A 19,188-nucleotide genomic window follows, 5' to 3' on the forward strand; every position below is an offset into this window, starting at 1 on the left:
AACTGAGGAGAAGAAGTGACACACATGTCTACCCTTGAACTCATTGTCTTTCTCTCACTAATATTTGCATACATTTTCGCAAATTAATTATCATTACCAAAAGATATCAAACTCCATTTTCTCAAAATCAAGGTTTAGTAATCTCATTACCTCAAGACAGCAAAATAGAAAAGCAAACTTTGAATTTTATCTGTAAGGGAAATGCTCGGTGCAGTTTCTGCCTGTTCCACCCTGATTAAAGCAGAATGTGAAGCGTTGATCAATCGTTTCCTCTGACTGTGTCTCCACTGCTTTGGTTTCTCTTCAATGAGCCGGACTATAAAGGGCGAAGCCACCCCGAGCTGCTCTGATGTCGAACTCAAGATCTAAAGTCACGATTTGACAAGACAGTTTTCAGTTTCATAAGATAACAAGATAGCTAGTTATGACCTTAAGATAAGAAAAGTTTGATACGTCGGTGTGGAACAAAAACTAATTGGCAAGCTTGAGATAACAGGATTAGAAAAAAGTCCATGTAAATTGGGTCTGTCTTGCTGTGAGTAATTTAAAGAATCCTGCAGATACGTCTTTTTTTCAACATGGTTGTTTTGTGCAGCGTCTGGACTGCAACTAATCCACATTTTTTGTTTTCTTTCTTTTTTTTTGGTTTTCTTTCTTTACCCTGTATAATCTGTCTTCTGGATGCTTGTCTCTTATCTGTTTTTGTTGGATTTTTTGAATCATGGATTTCACTGTCAGTCTGTGCTGCATAATGCTTAATCTGGAACTGAAAATGAATATTCATATGTTTCTCTCATTGCTGCAGAGGATTTTTTTCGCCTGTTTTGCGTGACCAAAGCTCAGAACAAAATATTTAGCATTTTCAGTTTGTTTTTTTATTCCACCTTTATTTATGTACTTATTTGAGCATTATTTGGCTAGAAGGTACTCTTGAGATCTAAATCTCTTTTTTACATAGTCCTGGCCAAAATGGCAGCAACATAATGTTACAGAACCAACATTCACTGAAGGAAGAAGAATAAGGTAAGTAAGAAAAAGGAAAATTAAGAATCCTGGAACCACATATAAAACACAAAAGGAGGGACATCTCTGATATAATTTATGCTCAGCGACCTTTCTACCTTAATCCCACCTCTGTAACCTGAGTCAGATAATTTTGAAATTGGAGGAGATGAAGGATGATATTCCTCTTACATTTGTAATAATGCCACTGATTACTGCCAACTCTTAATCGTGCCTTTGATATTACATTCGAGAAGAAATATAAAATAATGGAGATATTACTATTGTCTTGCTGCTTTGTTACAGTCGTGATACATCACAATATAATAGAGGGGTTGACATGTGTGTTTATATGTGAGAGAGAGGTCGTGTTTATATGATGCACATGAACAGGGGATAATGAAGAGGAAGCACACACACACACACACACACACACACACACACAGACACTCCATACATGATTTATGCCTTGGATATAATGGGTAATTCATCATCTGACTGGGGCACATATTAAGGTTAAGAGACACTAAGAAAGAGAGAGCGAGAGAGCTTAGTAGTATGTGGTTTATCAGAAATAACAGTGGCAGTAAATTGAAAACTTGATTTGTAATGTCTGTTTTTCTGAAACTACACACTCATACTGTATCTTCCATTTTGTTTGTGTGTAACTGGGAGAGAGCGTTACAGACTGTCTAGCGCAACATGACAAACACACACGCAAAGAACAATTCATGACTACAGGCCTAAAAAAGTGGGAATAGGTCATTTTTCAACTTTGCTAGTATTGTTAATAACGGCACCATATGTGGAGACATTTGCACACTAGTCTGCATCAACACCCACATTTGAGATGACTCAGCAGGTAGAGCGGGTTGACTATTAATCGCAGGCTTGAGCTTTAGTGCCCCCTGAGCAAGACATTTTGATGTGTCCTAACAAGTATAGCTAAACCTGACTCTCTCTCTTTCTCTAACTCTCACTCACTCACTCACTCACTCACTCACTCACTCACTCACTCACTCACTCACTCTCACACACACACACACACACACACACACACACACATACAGCAGCTGTCCTGTGTTCAGAGGCTGATGTCTCTCTTCTTTCTTCTTTAATTCTTTAGCTCTTTGCCTCTCTGTTTGTGAATCACTCTGACAACCAGGTGACACACTGAAAATATTAACACTAATAATGCTGATACTAATTACTATTACAGGTAGTGACACTGATAAAGATACTAATACTATAGTAATAGTGTATCTGCTACTGTACGTAATGACCATCATCCCCATTGCTAATGCTACTACTATTACAACTGGCACTATTACCACCATTGCTGCTATTTTGTGTATCACCACAATATTACTACATCTTGATAAATAAGCCGGATTTACGGTTGATGAAGAGGTTAACAGGGGTCCCACAGTAGATACCTCAGCGTTAGATTTCTCACCACAGCGACACTAAACGAATGTACTGTACATGATCAGACCATATTGTGCTTTAATTACATTCCCCCCCAGTGACTGTGCTTCCACTCTTTGGGAAGTTCCACCTTGTTTCATTACTGAATATGGGACTATTAAAAAAGTTAGCTAATTAACAACATACTAATAGTTTGATTACACAACACAATTTGTTGGCAAGTAGGGGGGGGGGTGTTGGTTTCATGTATGTAGTTGCCCCCCACACCATTCATTACAATCGTGGAAGATTCACCTTGTTGGGTATCATCCTTTACTTGTACTACTACTAATACCACTCGTACACTCATCTAAGTAGTAATAACAGCAGTTGGTTATGCTGCCTTGCTTGAAGCTGAGTGTTTGTCTTTCACTTTTTCTGCTTGGACTTTTCAAACTGGTCAGAGGAATTCAAACCAACAACCTTCCTGTTACAAGACCCGTTTTAATACACAGTATCCTGCCCTTCATACCCCTCTCTCTCTCTCTCTCTCTCTCTCACCTCTTCTGTCTTTCTCCAGTGTGAGCTGTCAAAAAGTATGCAGTGGCCGTGACACCCCTGTGTGTGTGTGCTCGCAGGCTTCAGCTTTCTCATTATGATTCAAAATGTATCAGTCTGTCTCGTCTGGATGAATTAATAGGTTCCTTGGTGGCTTGGCTCACACGCACACACACTGTTTGTCCAGCGCTTCGTGCCTCAGGTTCGTTAATTGAATGTCTGTGTTGATGTAAGAAGCCGTGAGAGGCATTGAGAGGATGCCACGGTGCATTAGGAAGACAAGCTGTGTGTGTGTGAATGTGTATGAAGGTGTGTTTGTGTCTTGTAAATAGGATAGAATCCAGAGGACCTTGAACGCAGCCTCTCCTGAGCTCCTAGCGAGACGAGACACAAACAAATCTTACAGAGGCGAGAAGGCCACAGGTGTGTGTGTGTGTGTGTGTGTGTGTGTGTGTGTGTGTGTTTGTGTGTGAAACTCAGACAAGCTTAATCGCACGCCGCCCTTGTTGTCTTGCTTCTTCTCTCGTCTTGTCTCCTCTTTCCACTGCACTCCTGCTCTCTTTCTTTGTTCACTCTCTTCTCCTCTCCTCTCCTCTCTTTCCTTGTCCTCCTCTTCCTCTCTAATAATTTGCCTCGTTCCCTCCCCTTTATCCCTTTCCTCTTCTTGCTCCTCTTCTCCTGCTTTCATTCCTTCTCCTCTTCTCTAACTTTATTCCTTTAAAAAGGAATAAAGTTTTTTTTACCATTTCAATCTTGTCCATTTTCCTGTTTTCATCTTTCTTTCTCTTCTTCTCTTCCCCCATGTTTCCTTTTTCCCTCTATCCCCCACGATATCTTCAATATTTTCTCCCTCATTCCTCTCATCTCCTCCTCTCTCTCCTTCCTCACGTTCTTTCTTGAGTTTTTGTTTTATAATTTTTCCCATACCTTTATTTTTCCTCCTCTCCTTTCTTCCTCCTTTCTTTCTCCACCCTTCCCTTTGGTTCTTTCTTCTTCTCTTTTCCTTCTTCCATCATCTTGTCTTCCCAATCAGTCTTTCTTCTCCTCTTCCTCCCCCTCTACTTGTAACCCTGACATATCATGTCCTTCTTTCTTTCTCTTTCTTCTTTTGTCTTCTTTCTACCTGTCTAATTATCTTTTCCTCTTTCCTCCCATTCCTCTGTATTCTCCCCCACTCAATCTTTTTCACTCCTTCCCCTCTGTCTTCCTGTTTGCTTCCACCCTTCCCTCCCATCCTTTGTTTCCCGTGCTTTATATCTTCCTTTCTCCTACTCTACTTCTTTTCTCTCTCCAATCCACACTCTTTTTTCCATTTCTCTCACCCTCCCTGTCTCCCCATTTCCCCCTTTCTTTTCCTCTGTCTGTCCCTCTTTCTTTCTTCCTACTTCTCCCTCTATCTCTTTTTCTCACTCCAATCCTTCCTCTTTTTCCACTCATTTCTCTATTTCCTCCTTCTTTCTCTCTTTAAGTCCTCCCTTTCTCTCCATCCAATTTTTTCTTTTTTGTCCCTTTTCCCCACACCCTCCCCATTCCTCTTTCCTCCATCTCTTCTTCCCTTCTCCCCTTACTCTTTCTTCCTCTTTCCCTCGCTTCTTTGCCTCACACTTTCCCTCCCTCTTCCTTTTCTCTTTACATCCATCCATCCCTCTATCCTTCCCCTCTCTCTTTCTCCCTCTCTCTTGTTCTTCATGCTTCGTTGTTACAACCACCAGGGGACGAACTAGCAACACAGACTAACACACACACACGCGCACACACAAAGAGTCTGACTCCCAGCCCCCTAATGGCCCCATTTAGACAATGTGTCACATCAGCAAGTCGTATGGCTGAATAATGAGGAGAGAAGAAGAAGGAGGAGGAGGAGGAGGACAAGAGAAGAAGAAGAGGAGTGTCAGTTGTTTTCTGCATCCCTCTATGCAGACATGCTGCTCCACCGTAAATGTTGTTCTGTTACACACACCATCAGCTCTGTGACCCTGTGTGTGTGTCCATTCATCTCCGCTATGTGCCAGTGTGTGTGGTCGTTGGGGAGAAATATGGCCTCGGGGGTTTTTGCTGAAGCTCTTGTGTTATGTTTATGAAGGGGCGACAGAGAGAGAGAATGATAATGTACATTCTTTATATCCCTCGCCCTCAAAGAAACATCTTCTCTCTCTCTCTCTTATACATTACACAAACACACACAGAAACCCACACCCTCTCTATCAACTTAAACACACACTCCTCAGCCTCTCAAAAGACACCTACAAGCACACACACTCATAAATGATACACACACATACACATTTACTCCCTCAGTCGTTCAAACAACACACACACACACACTCTACACACTCCTTCCTGCATGCAAACAGGCATCTGTACTGTCTCATAAATGATATACACTCTCTTTTAAACTACACACACACTCACAGCAGAGCTCCGACAGACAGAAAGTGCAGCTGTAGCTGTTTTTTAAAGTCGTTGCCACCTTGTGTTTTTCTCCACCAGCTGTTAGGAGCTGAACGGGATTTATGTGCTACATTAACATTTTACATCTTATTTTATTAAGTTTGTATTTTCTGGAGAAGTAGGGGTTTCTGTAGAGCTGGTTGTTTCTTCTGTGTGACACTAGAAACAGCATCTTTTTGGTACATCGGCAGAATAACGAATGATGATGATGATGAAGGAGGACTGACTTTTACTGTGGCTCACACTGAGAACCTCTAATGAGCGTATTAAACCGCTGGCCATACCGCTGCTTTTGCATGTTTTAGCCTATTAACTACAAATTGCATATGTTTTACATTATTTGTGCCTATTTTCCAAAGTATTCCTTACTTTCTAAGTAGGGCTGCACAATATGGTAAAAAAAATCATATTGCGATTATTTTGACAGATATCACGATTGCGATATGATTCAATATTAGTGGGAATGATCATTTTTGCATCACAATTACATTTTCACGGAGAAAACTATTAAAATGATGATGATGTGGCATTTCTTGGGGTCTGCACAATCTGCAGCACTACAGTACTTCATTATAACGCGGTTTTGTCACACATTTTACCTTGCACGTTCTGCGATTTGGATATTGCACTTGGCCATATAATATTTCGATCAGTTGTGCAGCTCTAGTTTTAAGGTTGATTTTCCTACCTTATAGACAGTCATATTGATTTCCAATATTATTCACTATAGCAAGCAAATCAACCGGCAGAGACCTCAGACTAGTCTGAACACAGATATTCGTCACAGTGAACATTTAGTTACCTTTATTTTAATGTCAAAGTTAAGTTTTTGTTGTGTGGTACTGCAGTTGAAGAGTCTTCCCCTATTGATGTGCACAAGGACACTCACATGTGAGTGAGTGGTTGAAAAAATAAGTGCAAGAAATGAACAAATTCTCAATATTCTTTTCACAACATCCTTGTGTGCTCATTATTGTGTCTTCTGGGGTTGGCTTTCCAAAAGCAAAAGCCATGAATGCAGTGCAGTTCAGCAGCCAGCCATTAATTCTCAGATGTCAAAATGAATTGAATGCACATTCATTACCCCTAAGTGATAAGTGACAAAAAACTAAAGGCAAGATGGATTACCTACTGTATCTCAAGCAGGTTTTTAAGCCTCTGCATGTGATTTTCATACATTACAGAAATGAGCTGAAAAACTTGAAGGTGTTCATGTTGAAGGTGAAACATGAATGTAAAACCTTATCTTAGGGTTTCAAACCGAGTTTGGTATAGTTCAGACATTTATGGCTAACCTAAACTAAACTAATACTGAATCTATCTGATGATTGTGGGAAGTGTCAAGGCACTGATTTCCTAAGCGTGATACATGAGAATGAATGCAAAACGGACCAAAACTAAAAGGTGACGTGTATCAAATGAACCAAACTACAGGTGTGAAAACTATCTTGAGCTTTGAAAAGATGCTCATCAGTATTGTAAAGTATGTAATTTGTAATTAATAAGGTACAAAAACCACCAGTATGTTGAGGAGTACTTGATTCTGATGTTTTTATACAATACTACACTATCAGGCTGATTGTTGCATACTGTAATCACCAAGCACACCAGCTACCTATTAGGTTGGAAGACTAATCAAATGATTAACTGACTGACTGAATGACATTTAGGTCAATTTATATGATCAGAAAATAAGAAATTCGGACTAACCAATGTAAAATTTCCAGCAAAGCACAGATCAGTACAACAAAGGCTGCTGAGAGACAAAGTGCAGCATTTAGTCACAAAACAAGGAGAGAACAAAGAGGATGGAAAACTGAAGTCATCATCTTAAATACCAAAGAGCACAAAGTTAAAAACCCCTCTGAATCTTCTTTAAGTAAAATTACCTCTAAAAGCTCTCCTGATGCTTTTAAAAAGCCGAACCCATAGCTACACACACACACACTCAACATATCTTTGGTGGATAATCACAGGTTACAATCCAAGACTCCGAATGTGACATTTATGACTAAATCTCACATTCAGTTGTCATTCACTCTGATGACTGATACAAAGAAAATGTCAGTCAACAAAACCTGATACTGGTTGCTTCAAACCAAGAAACATACTCTCTACTCTGAGATATTTCATTTGGTTTTAACACAGGTTAACTCACTTGAGTGCAGTAAATGGTCTCCTACAGAGCTTTTGGTTACTGATTAATTGATACATTACTGTAGATAATTGATTGATTGCGTGGTTGACAGACTGATAAACTGGACCCACAACAGCTAAATAATTCCATAGATTTATTGACAAAAAGATGGCAAAATACATGTTTCATTGTGCGGATAACTGTTAACCCAGCACCTGCAAAGAATGAATAGATGTTTGTGTGCCATCTGAAGATGCCCAAATATGGATTTGTTTCCAAAATGAATAGGGTTTTTAGGAAAAACTTTGCATGACTAATAAAACACTGATCATATACAGTACATAATGACTACTGCACTACTTGCCTTTATAAGACAGTTAAGCGTGACACACCTTGGTGGCATCATGTGGTGTCCAGTTATTCGAAGCATGTAGCACACACCGGACACGCCATACAGACAGTGAGTAAATATGATAAAACTGCTGCTTTTCTGGAGAATCGACGCTGAGAAATAGAACAATGGTGTATCCCAATGCGGTGATGCGTGTGATCTCACAATGATGTGCGTCAATACACCCCACAGTATGTTGGCTTACATAGGAAACAATGGGTGTGGGTGTTTTGATGTGAATGCCATCGGTGTGTGCTGCTCTTTAGAAAACGAGAAGAGACCTGCAAGTAAAAGTCCTGGTTCCGATACAAATGGATCTACCTCTATACACCACGATGTCTTAAAAATCAAAAAAGAAAAAGACAAAATTTGGTCAATAAATTAATCAAGCAAAAATGCCATTTGCTGGTTCCAGCATCTTAAATATGAGGATTAGCTGCTTCTCTGTTTTGCATCTCACTGGGTTTGAACTGTTGGTTGGACAAAACAAGCTAATTAAAAAGCTCTGAGAAATTGTGTTGGTTATTTTTGTTTCTATTTTCAGACATTTTGTAGACTAAATCATTAATTGACAACAGATTAGTTGAAAATAAAAATGATTATTAGTTGTAGCCCTAATTGACTCACTGATTTTTTTGACTGATTGATTGACAGATCTCGGATGCAGAGTGGGAGGACATGTTGGAGGGTTTTGATGAGAGGAGTTACCTGAATGCCCGTCGATGGAAGCCCGGTGACGACCCGTACACCCTGTATGCCTTCAACCAGAGAGAGAGCGAACGTATCCCCAGCAACCGAGCCCTGAGAGACACACGACACTACAGGTACACACACTCAACCACAAACACAAAAACTCACAACATATGACACTACACTCGTACAAAGGAAAATGTATGACACCCACGCACACACACAGACAAAAACAAAACATGTGACACTACACTCATACACACAGAAAAATACATGACACTATATACAAACAGACACACACACATGCAGGAAATATACAGACAAAAAAACTAAAACATGACACTACACACATACTTCTCTTTTGGCTCATTTATTTTGTTTGAATCAGTGTGTAAGATGTCACATGGGTTTGAGAAAATATATATCCTGTGTGGCGAACTTTATCTGCACAGCCTGAGAAACACAGCAGTCTAGTGTGTTTAATCCAACCTCTGGAGGAATTATGTTTATTATTCACACACTTTACAGCGTGATATATGAATCTATCGCGTGTACTGCATAGAAATAAAGCTTATCAGTACACATACAACCCAAACTGCAGTAGCCTGCAGGCATGAACAATCACATCACAATACACATATGACACGATAGATCATCTCTCAGTTTTACAGGTATGTACACACACACACACAGAGTCAAACAGAAACACAGCAGCAGCTCTCTGAGCTCGTAATTAATCCCCTATCTGTACTAAAACAAATTTAGATTACGGAACCAAACACGTTTTCATAGAAAAACCACCAAATTACAATCCGTCTATCCGTTAAGAAATTAAATTAAACACCAAAATAGAAATCCTCTTAGCGGAGCGCCATCCTCGTCTGTTGGAAAGACGCTCAGCAGGAAGATAAGGAGTTTGCCGCTTTGACAGCAGCTGCCTTCTTACACATTTCAGGAGATAAAAACTTCCAGGCACTTGTGGAAAGCCTGAAGAGGTCCAGTGTAGCCGGGCTACCGGGATCACACACACAAACACAAACACTCACCTATCTTCCAAAAAAACAACAATGAATTCATCCCGCTAGCATGTTTTGTCTATTAAAAACTATTAAAAACACATCAATGAGCCACACTGTGCACTGAATCAATCCCTCATACATCGTCCTTCTGCCAGAAACTGCTCTCTAGAGCACCAAATGTGGATTAATCCGCTGCTGAAAGTAGTCCCCCACAAATGCACTATTTACTCCTGTTTGAGTAACGTTTGATTAAAAACTACAGTGACCAGCTTTTTTAGGGAATTAGTTAAGAGTTTTTAAGGATTGTGATGTGCAGTAAGAACCAGCAGGCTTGGGGCTTGAGTGCCACAGACTGGATGGGGAAGTCAGCAAGTGTTGAGACATTCACATTCTTGGTTATGGTCTTTTCATGGGATTTGTTGACAATTAAAAAAAAATACCATCCTTATCCTATATAAGAGGTTAATTTACCACATTTCTAGGTGTTATTACTGTTTTCATTTTATTCTTTTTCCTTAAACACCCATACTTGTGTGTGGCACTGGCATTGTTTATGTCTGCAATGACCTGGGTGAGTCTGACAATGTGTAAATTAGCTTTTGACATCTGCTGAGGGATGTTTGTTTTATATATTTTATAGAGCTGCAAACACACAGAAAAGGTAGATTAATGCAAAAGACAAACAAATCCAGCTGGAACATCAATTTTCCCTGTAGTGACGGCGTTGCTTTCAGCCGATGTTCTCTGTGTGATTAAAGGTTACCAGGCAGCTCATGGTGACCCAACTCTCTAATTGGAATATGCATGTGGGCGTTAACTGGATGGCTATTTGTTCTGGCAGTTACGGTGAACATGACTAAGTCCTGGATGCTTGCTGCTGCTGCGGCTGGTGGTGGTGAGCGCAGCGAGTTATGGCTCCACGACTCACGTAGGAAGCTAAAATCTGTTAGCATAACTGGCACGTACATCACTGTGTGTGTGTGGATGTGTATGACGTTTTGAAGATGTATCCCGCTGATGATGGGATATATGATGTCTAAATTAATCATAGCTTGTCTGCTGCTTCTAACGATGTGTGTGTCAAACTCTGTGTGTGCACGTGTGTGTTTGAGTGTTTCTACATGTCCACATGTCTACGCTAATGTGCGTAATTGCGTTGTGTCAATTGCCTGCATCATCTGCTGTGTTTTCGGAGGAGGGAAATTTGCTGTCGAGCTGACATAAGGCAGCTGAGAAGTGTGTGAATATGTGTGTGTGTGTGTGACAGAGAAAGTGAGAAGTATGTGTAGGAGGCGGGAATCCAGGGATACGCTTACACATTAATCTGTTAGCAGGGAGGTAGGGGGCTGATAGTGCTCATTTATCTCGTATAGGACAGCGATGAAGGGTGTGTGTGTATGTGTGTGTGTGTGTGTGTGTGTGTGGGGGGGTTGCTGTTATGTGATTATCTGTTAACTCAGTTACCGTGTAGCAGTAGATCTCAGGAGCGCTTGGCAGGGAAAATGATAGCACCCCATGCTCTGTTAGGATGGAAAAAACCTGCACTGAAATCCTTGACTGAAACCACTGAGGTTTTGTATTCTTAGAAACATCTTCTCTTCTACTGCAGACTCACCGAGGTGCTTCCTACATTTCGGCTTCATTCCCATAAGGGGGGGCATTTGGAGGAAATTCAAGGTGGCGTGACAGTAATTTTTAGAAAGAGCACAAAAAGTGAGGGAAAGCAAATGTTAAAGGACTGGTTAGAGGATATTTGATAAGACATGGAAATGGAGCAGTTGCAAATTATGGTGTGGTGGGTGCCAATATGTTTTCTACTGACCTTCCATGTAATGATATGCCTAGGGCTGACTATTGCTCGAAATGTTTTGATACCAGTGCCAATACCAGGGTTTTGGTACAGATACCAAAGCAATCCCTTTTTTGATACGTCACACTGAGGAATCTAATCTACCAAGATTATGATTTAAGTGAGAAAATATCTGATGAAAAAATTATTATACAGGATTAAGCATCTGACCAAGCACTTGATCTCAAATTTCGGCACTTGAAAGTTTTCAATACTTGGTGCTACGACCACATTTCATACAGCACTCAGATATATTGAGGTTCAATACCCTAGACATAATATTTTATGAAACAAAAAATGTGATTGGATGCACTGTGGAGCTGAAACATGGGTCGCAGTTTTAAGTAAATCTTAACATTTGACTCCCAAATATTTCAGAGAGAAAGTGGAGCAGCATTTTTTCTGTTCTTTCTCTCCAAGATGAAGTCCATCTTTTTGATTTTTCAGTCTCTTTGGACCGCAGTCAATCGGCAGGTTGGTTGAGTGACAGTATGGCTGCTTCTTAGTACCCATTGTGTGTGACAGCTCAGACAGACTGATTTCAAAACATACCGATCTCCTCTTGAGACCCTCTCCTTTCCCTCACATTCATGGAGTCATATGACTAATATGAGCATAGATTTTCATTCCAGTGCTGTTTAAAATAGCAGATATGCCTTTCCCTAAATTTGTGACGCTTAATACAGATTTGTATCTGTTTGTCTTTTTTCACATCTTCCCAGCTGCTTTTGTATTCATACAGCCTGTAAATATCACTTCACATTGCATATTGCACCTGAATGGCAGAATTGACCACATTTGCTTTGGAAAATAGCACTTAACATCCCACCCCTGCAATAACAAGGTTGTTCTAAGATTATAACCAAGAAGATATTACCCAAAAGTAATATATTGGTAATAGCAGGATAATAATAGAGCTTGAAATCAATACCTTTACTTGCCTCATTATTATCCTATTTATAAGAAAAATAAAATCATATTATCATCATATTATTACCAAATTATTTACTGATTTACATGGTTGTTACCTTTTTATTGCCAAGCTGTAATGTATTGCTACTGAAAATTTTGTGTCAGTGGTTAACTAAGGTGCTTGGAGAATGTTCAAGGATTTGCTCTTTATCTTAATCAGGACATTATCAAGTTAATTACTTTTTAGTTGTACAGTTTTGTTTTATGTAGATAACGATCTGTGAAACAAACAAACAAACAAACAAAATGTTTCTTTTTAAAACAAACATTTCCACCACATTATAAACCATTTAGTTTGCATTAGCAGTGGCAGTGCTCATAGTGCTTGAAGATAAGAGAATCTCATAGAAAATTCAAGGAAAGACATGGTTTGATTGACAGGTGATGGCTTGGTAATGTAGTGCAGACACACCTCAGCAATGAGCCTTAAAAAACGAATGACATAAAAACAAGAGAACCTGGCAGATTACCACTCTAAAGGAAAGCTCCAGTAGAGAAAGCACAGCAGGTTTAGAGAAGAGGCTCCAGGTCTGTTATTTTCCCAGTGGTGCAACGATAAGCTAAAGATTAGAGAAGCAAGCTTTTGACCTGAAGATGCACGGTTGGTCTCCTTATAGCCTGCAGGCTGGAAGAAATCTGGAAAAATAGTAAGAAACTTAATCCTGGACAGTAAGAGACTATGGATGCACTGGATGCCTTCCACAGGGATGAATGCAATGCAGGTGTAATTTCTACTGTCTTTGGGATTGTGGGCACATTTTAAATAATTATCTTTAGAGGCGGGAGGAGTGTGATGTTACCTGATTTTACACTGGATAGAATATCTAGGAGAGTCCTATATTACATTTATAACTGATAAAGTGTTGCTTAACCACTTGGTAGCCAAGTGGTTACAGCGCATGCCACATAAATGCAATGTCGCCGGTTCAACTCTGGCTGCATGTAACTCCCCCCCACACACACACACACACACACTCACAAACATTTATTTATTTGAATAAATAAAATGAATCAAGCAGTTTCTGGTCAAGTGCTTTTTCAGCTGCAAGAACTTTTTCAAGAAACTCAGGAACTTTGTCTGCAGTTTGACCACAGGAAGCTAGTTCTAGTTTTTGTTCCTGGGCCATGGTTCCAGGAATAAACTAATGAGAGTGAAACTTAGCCATATTTGTTCATCTTGAACAGAAAATGAAGAAATAAAAAGAGAGCTTGACAGGTAACATGCATTTTTTCCATGATCAGGCTCTCTCTCTTTCCAACAAGTATCTAATTCAAACATCCTAATTATATGATTTATTATTATATTTTCTTGTTGTACACAAAAATTAGACAATCAGTCAAAGCTGTCGCTTTTAATTCCACCATTGGTCTACTTTGCCTAATATTAGCATTTCTTGAGATGCTATGGAACTTTTAAGCATATAGATGCTATTGCAAGTTAGGGGCTATTTGGCAAAGGGGCCCACCGACGCCTGAATGCTAAAGCCAAGCCACTAGGTGCTGGCTGCAAGAAAACTAAAAACTCAACTCAGAACTACAGTACAAGTAGTAAATGGGAATGCCCGACTTCTTCATGAGAATGCAACGTCGCTAAATATTTACTTTAGTTTGCATCCCATGAGCTACTTTTACAATTTCTGTGTGTGTTGGTATCAAATTATTGTTGTTTATTTGTTAAGTAGATATAAGGACCAAAATAATTTGTCACCCAAATTGAAAATGTGTGGCTCCAGTAACCCACAAAGTCAAAAACAAGTAGTAAACTCAAACTCCAGGTTGCCAAGTGTCCCTTCAGAAACATATGGTTGACATGTTACAGTCTGATTTTGACATTTATCTTCAAAGTGTCTGTTCACTCAGGTGATCAGTTGTATTGCACATATGTGTGTGTTACAGAGTCACTGCATCAAAACACAGTGGTGTTTTTAGGTGGGAAAGGGGATCAGTGAGGTGTGGGTAGCTTTTTCTTTTAAAGCAGTCAATTTTTTTGGGAGGGAGGCAGATTGTTCAGGTCGTTATTGTGCATAGGAGGAGTGCTCTTTCACTATCTCAAGTTTGAAGGAGGAGGAGGAGCAGAGAGGAAGGGAGGAAGGAGATGAGAGGAGAGCAATACACGGCTTAGGGAAAGATGGAGAGATAGGGGAGAGAAGGTGTTTGTAGAAGGAAAGAGGAGGAAAGAGGAGGAGGAAGAAAAGTCAAGAGGAGATTAGGGAGAGGAGGCAAGGAGAGGTGGAGGAGAGGAGAGGAGATGGGGGAGATGCCACAAGCTGCTGAGAGGAGAGATAATTGCCACATGCAGAGCTTGAGAGGCTGTGTGTGTGTGTGTTTGTGAGTGTTTGTAAGTGTGTGTGTGTGTGTATAAACCACTCCACTCCAGTGCTCTGCTATTATCTCTGTGAACAGGGGAACCTCCCTCCGTCTGCTCTCCGACAGACAGACAGTCTCTAAGCCCAACAGCCGCTCCACTGCAGGGATTAGATCCAAGCATGAAGACAATGGGCTGATATAGTACAGAGAGGAAACATGTCCTACACTACTACACAATGGGTTGATATGGCAACAGGAACTGCGTAAGAAAACCGTTCTGATGCAAGACAAAGAAAAACAGAGAGGAAATGTGTTGTACAAAATAAGATAAATGGTAACAAAACTGTTTTATACAATGCGAAGTAAGAAAAGTGATTTCATGGAACTTTTGTGAAGGTGCCATGGTAAGAACACCTTGGTCTTGTTTGTCCCTCAGTATATTGTTTCACTATCTTTAAATTCAGAATATATGTCAAGAATGTATTTTGCACATTTGAAAGGAATACTCCGCTAAAAACCTGTTTGGCTATCAAATACTCGCTGCCTCCAGGCTCAGAGAAGCTACAGTGCTAATGTTGCTAGCAGTAGATTGCTACTTTTCAGAGACTCAAACTGTGTTTTTGTAACAAACCTGGTACCTGCATCTGCATGCTGATATTTCGCCCAAATAAGTATCTTTTTTATCTGGTCTGGTCTTGTCAGGTCAATTTGTTATTGTACAGTTCTGGACATTCAGAAGCACAAGTAATAAAGTTTTTCATCCATCTTTCAGTCAAGCAGTGACGAGCTAAATTTGTCAAAAGAATACAAAAGTACATTCCAGTATGAAAAAACACACCACTGTGAGCTAACAAACAAGATATCTGTGTAGAAATTCTTAATACAAAGTTAATAAAAATAAAAAGTTAATACAAGTATAATATATACAGACTAATCCAAATCCCTTGCTGTGATCAAGAACACATTACTGTGGAGTTTTTCTTAAATGTCATTTTTGCAGAAGTTCAAATATCACCGTGCATCACTACAAGTTATTCTTTATTTCTGCAAAAGAACTATCGACATAGCTAGATACCACTAGGGGTAAATGAGAAAATATGTTTTTTGTTATGTGGAATAAACTGACTATTTAAATCAATCAAATACATGTAAAGGGATGTTTAAATAAAAGACAGCGTGACTCAGCACTCAACAGTTATAAAAGTTATTGCTAATTGATGTGTAGCACAAGGAAACGTCTTTTTACTAAAACAACAGAGGAGTCATCTGGTCATGAGAGAAATGTCACCACGTTGAAGCAGTGACATTAAAAGGGTGTAAAATGATCAATTCTGTCTCCTCTGAAGCACAACTGAACAACACACCACTCTGCACACATTTGACATTTTCGTTGTTTTGCCAGGGTAGGAGATGTGATAACTGTGATAACTCCAGCTCCAGTGTTTTGTTGTCGCTGCTCTAAAATGGAGGCATCCTCCTCATAACCATGGGCAACCAGAGACAGGCCTGTGCTGTAGAGGGGAAAAATCAACGGCCCACTGAGTTGGTTACTAATTAATTATTTCATTGCATTGTGACCCAGTGATCCTTGAACACTTATCACCAACTAGATCATGCAGTCATTCAATAACCCCGTCCATGTCTTTGTGTGTTTGTACCTGCAAAGTGTGAATGTGTGCGTCTGTGTGTGTGTGTCTACACTGGCATAAGCGTCTTTCACACTCAGTCAACCTCTTAGTCATGTTTCCATGAATCCCAACATGCAGCTAAACATTAATCACTGTATTAGCTTTGGTGCCTCCTACGCGTACGCTCCTCATCCTTCTCAGATCACAAGCCCCGAAAAAACACAAAGAAAAAACCCTCTGAACTCTGACACTGAATGATTTTTATTTCCCCTCGTCAAGCTTGTTTATTTGATTACCTGCTCCAGTGATGAATGATTACAGAGTCTGGTATCAAAAGCAGATGGAGGAAACATAAAACACCCTCGAGGCTCTGATTTGCTGTGAGCCGATGTTCTGCAAAAAGGCTGGGATTTGAAAAAACACATTTGACCTCCAAAAACTTTAAAAATCAATTCACTGCGTTACTTTATTCACTTCCTCCCAGCAAACACTGATTTGGTGATTTGCAAGTCAATATATGTCTAGTCGCTTAGATTAGAGAGGCTAAATTTGGTCGAAAAGTTTTTTTAGGTCTAGGTTACGTATAACTCTAGGTCTAAAAAAAAAAAGTCAAAAAGACTAGGTTACATATAAATGCTCTTTCAACCGGTCTGGTTCCAGACCTCTGAATAACTGCCCACATCTCTTTTTTTCATCGATTTAAATAGGTCTGATCATGTGCTCATTGACAACTGTTTCCTTGTTTAGAAAAATAACTAAGACAATCAGAGCTTTGTAGCATTAAGGATAGGGACATCATCTTCCTGTGCCAGAGCCAGAACTAGTGACAAAAAATGGCCAAAAAAATGGCAGTTAACATTGACATAGCTGTACTGGTTGTTAAAAGTTGACTTACAGAAATAGCAACTCCTATACCAACATATTTCTTCAATCGACATGACAAACATTAAGTTAACTGCTTGCAGCATCCGCTGCCACTAACCACTTCTGTGCTGAACTGAAAATGACTGACAGGGCAGATATGTCAGCCACTTGAGATTGGTAGGCTCAAGATGACGACCAATAATGAAGTGGAAACAGGACAACAGTTCTGACTACATGCTGAAATATAGTAATTTAAATTATGTGGAAACAACTGTTACATGTAACCTAGAAGTATAAAGAACATATACTTTAACCAAAAGAGATCTAAATGTTATAGCCTAGATATATTTTAACCTACAATCGCCAAACTAATGTTTACTGGTGTGTGTCAGTAGTTCTTAATCTTTTCAGTTCAAAACTAATGATGATTAGACTGAATTGTCATTTCATTTTCACTTCATTAGTCAGTCTGGCTTAATTCGTCAGCTGTGCTCTTTACGGGAAGGGTTGTTATTTTGCCCTGACCAGTCAGTGGCGAGTGATGTATCCATCACGTCGACTTCATTTTCAGTTGACACAGAAGCTGCAGTAGCAGAAGATGCAGATTTAAGCGCTGCGTTTAAGTATTGATGCAAGTCGAGTTACAACAACCTGTACAGCTGTGTCCATCTCAACCATATCTGTGTGTGGAACAGGAAGATGATATATCCATTCTTAATCCCACCTACCAAGCTCTGATTGGCTCTGTGTTTTTACAGTTGTGGAAACAGCTGTCATTAGGCACAACACCAGACCTATTTGATTTGCTGAAAATTCAGGGATATAGGCAACGATTTAGAGGTGTGGAACCAGGCTAATTCAAAACCCCTCACAAGTGTGAACTTTGACACCAAGTAATGATCTTTAGATTCCCTTTTCAGGCTATTTTACTTGAGAATTCACAAGATGTAATGAATAGTTACAAAATTGAATTCTTTCTTGAGAAAATATTATTGACTTTAATTATTGATATGAAAATAAATGGTTTTTTTAAATCACTATACATGACATTTTATAGATTGGGGTTGGCAATATTAAATCTGCACACCTGACATGTTTATTGTGAAAACCATGATATAAAAGTAGTGAAAATTCCTATTAAAGCCAATGAAATTTGACTAATTGTGACGCTTTCACTTAAATCTGTCATACTTTGAACAAGGTATGGATACTTGAATATTTAGAAACCTTGAATTCAGTCTATCAATCACATCTGACCATAGTATTGATTAAACACCTTTGATCATACAGGACTCTTTTAAGACATAATCTAATGTCCTCTAATGTCCTCAGCTTGAGCCTGTACGCTGGTTCGCCGGTCCAAGTTTCTTTGTCAGAAAACACATGATGACTCCTGTCACATTTACCACTGTTTACACTGAATTTAACAAACGGCACAAACCACGGCAGAAAGCTCTCTGTGAGGCGAGGAAATCCCCTTGGTATATTGTGGGTAATCTGCTGATGTGGAACCTGAGCTGTGAAGCACCCCGGTGCTCTACAACAGCACAGAGTGACAGTGACGCTAAGCAGCTTTACTGTAGCTAGCGCCTCAGCTAACCATCCTGCTCTGCCTCTGAGACGACTGCATGTCAAAACAATCACAGAGCAGAAGGCTTTACAACTGTATCTGCTCTGATACCTGATTAGATTTGTTTGGCTCATATTTCGTCTACGCTTTTGGATTCTGTCCTTTTTTCCATCTTTGCTACAGTGGTTTTCTCCAAATTCCTACTTTTCTTTTGTGTTATGTGCTTTGTTGATAAGTGCAGAGAATTAAGGGCATTACGTTGTGAGAAAACACACAATGTTTGAAACATGAGGCACAGTTGGTCCTTGAAATAGACTGAGACGGTGGATCAGAGTGAAGCTCT

General features: G+C 39.6%; 1 protein-coding gene across 2 annotated transcripts in view; it reads left to right on the forward strand.

Moving 5' to 3' along the window:
• galnt14 (UDP-N-acetyl-alpha-D-galactosamine:polypeptide N-acetylgalactosaminyltransferase 14 (GalNAc-T14)) overlaps nt 1–19,188 on the forward strand; it is a 160,440-nt gene that overhangs the window by 22,758 nt on the left and 118,494 nt on the right. For both annotated transcript variants that reach the window (XM_044169064.1, XM_044169063.1), the window contains one exon: nt 8,601–8,770. In XM_044169064.1, the coding sequence (XP_044024999.1) occupies nt 8,625–8,770 (146 nt within the window). In that variant the 5' untranslated portion in view covers nt 8,601–8,624. The remainder of the gene's footprint in view (nt 1–8,600; nt 8,771–19,188) is intronic.

This window comes from Siniperca chuatsi, linkage group LG16, assembly GCF_020085105.1.
Source record: "Siniperca chuatsi isolate FFG_IHB_CAS linkage group LG16, ASM2008510v1, whole genome shotgun sequence".
NCBI classification, from domain to species: Eukaryota; Metazoa; Chordata; class Actinopteri; order Centrarchiformes; family Sinipercidae; genus Siniperca; species Siniperca chuatsi.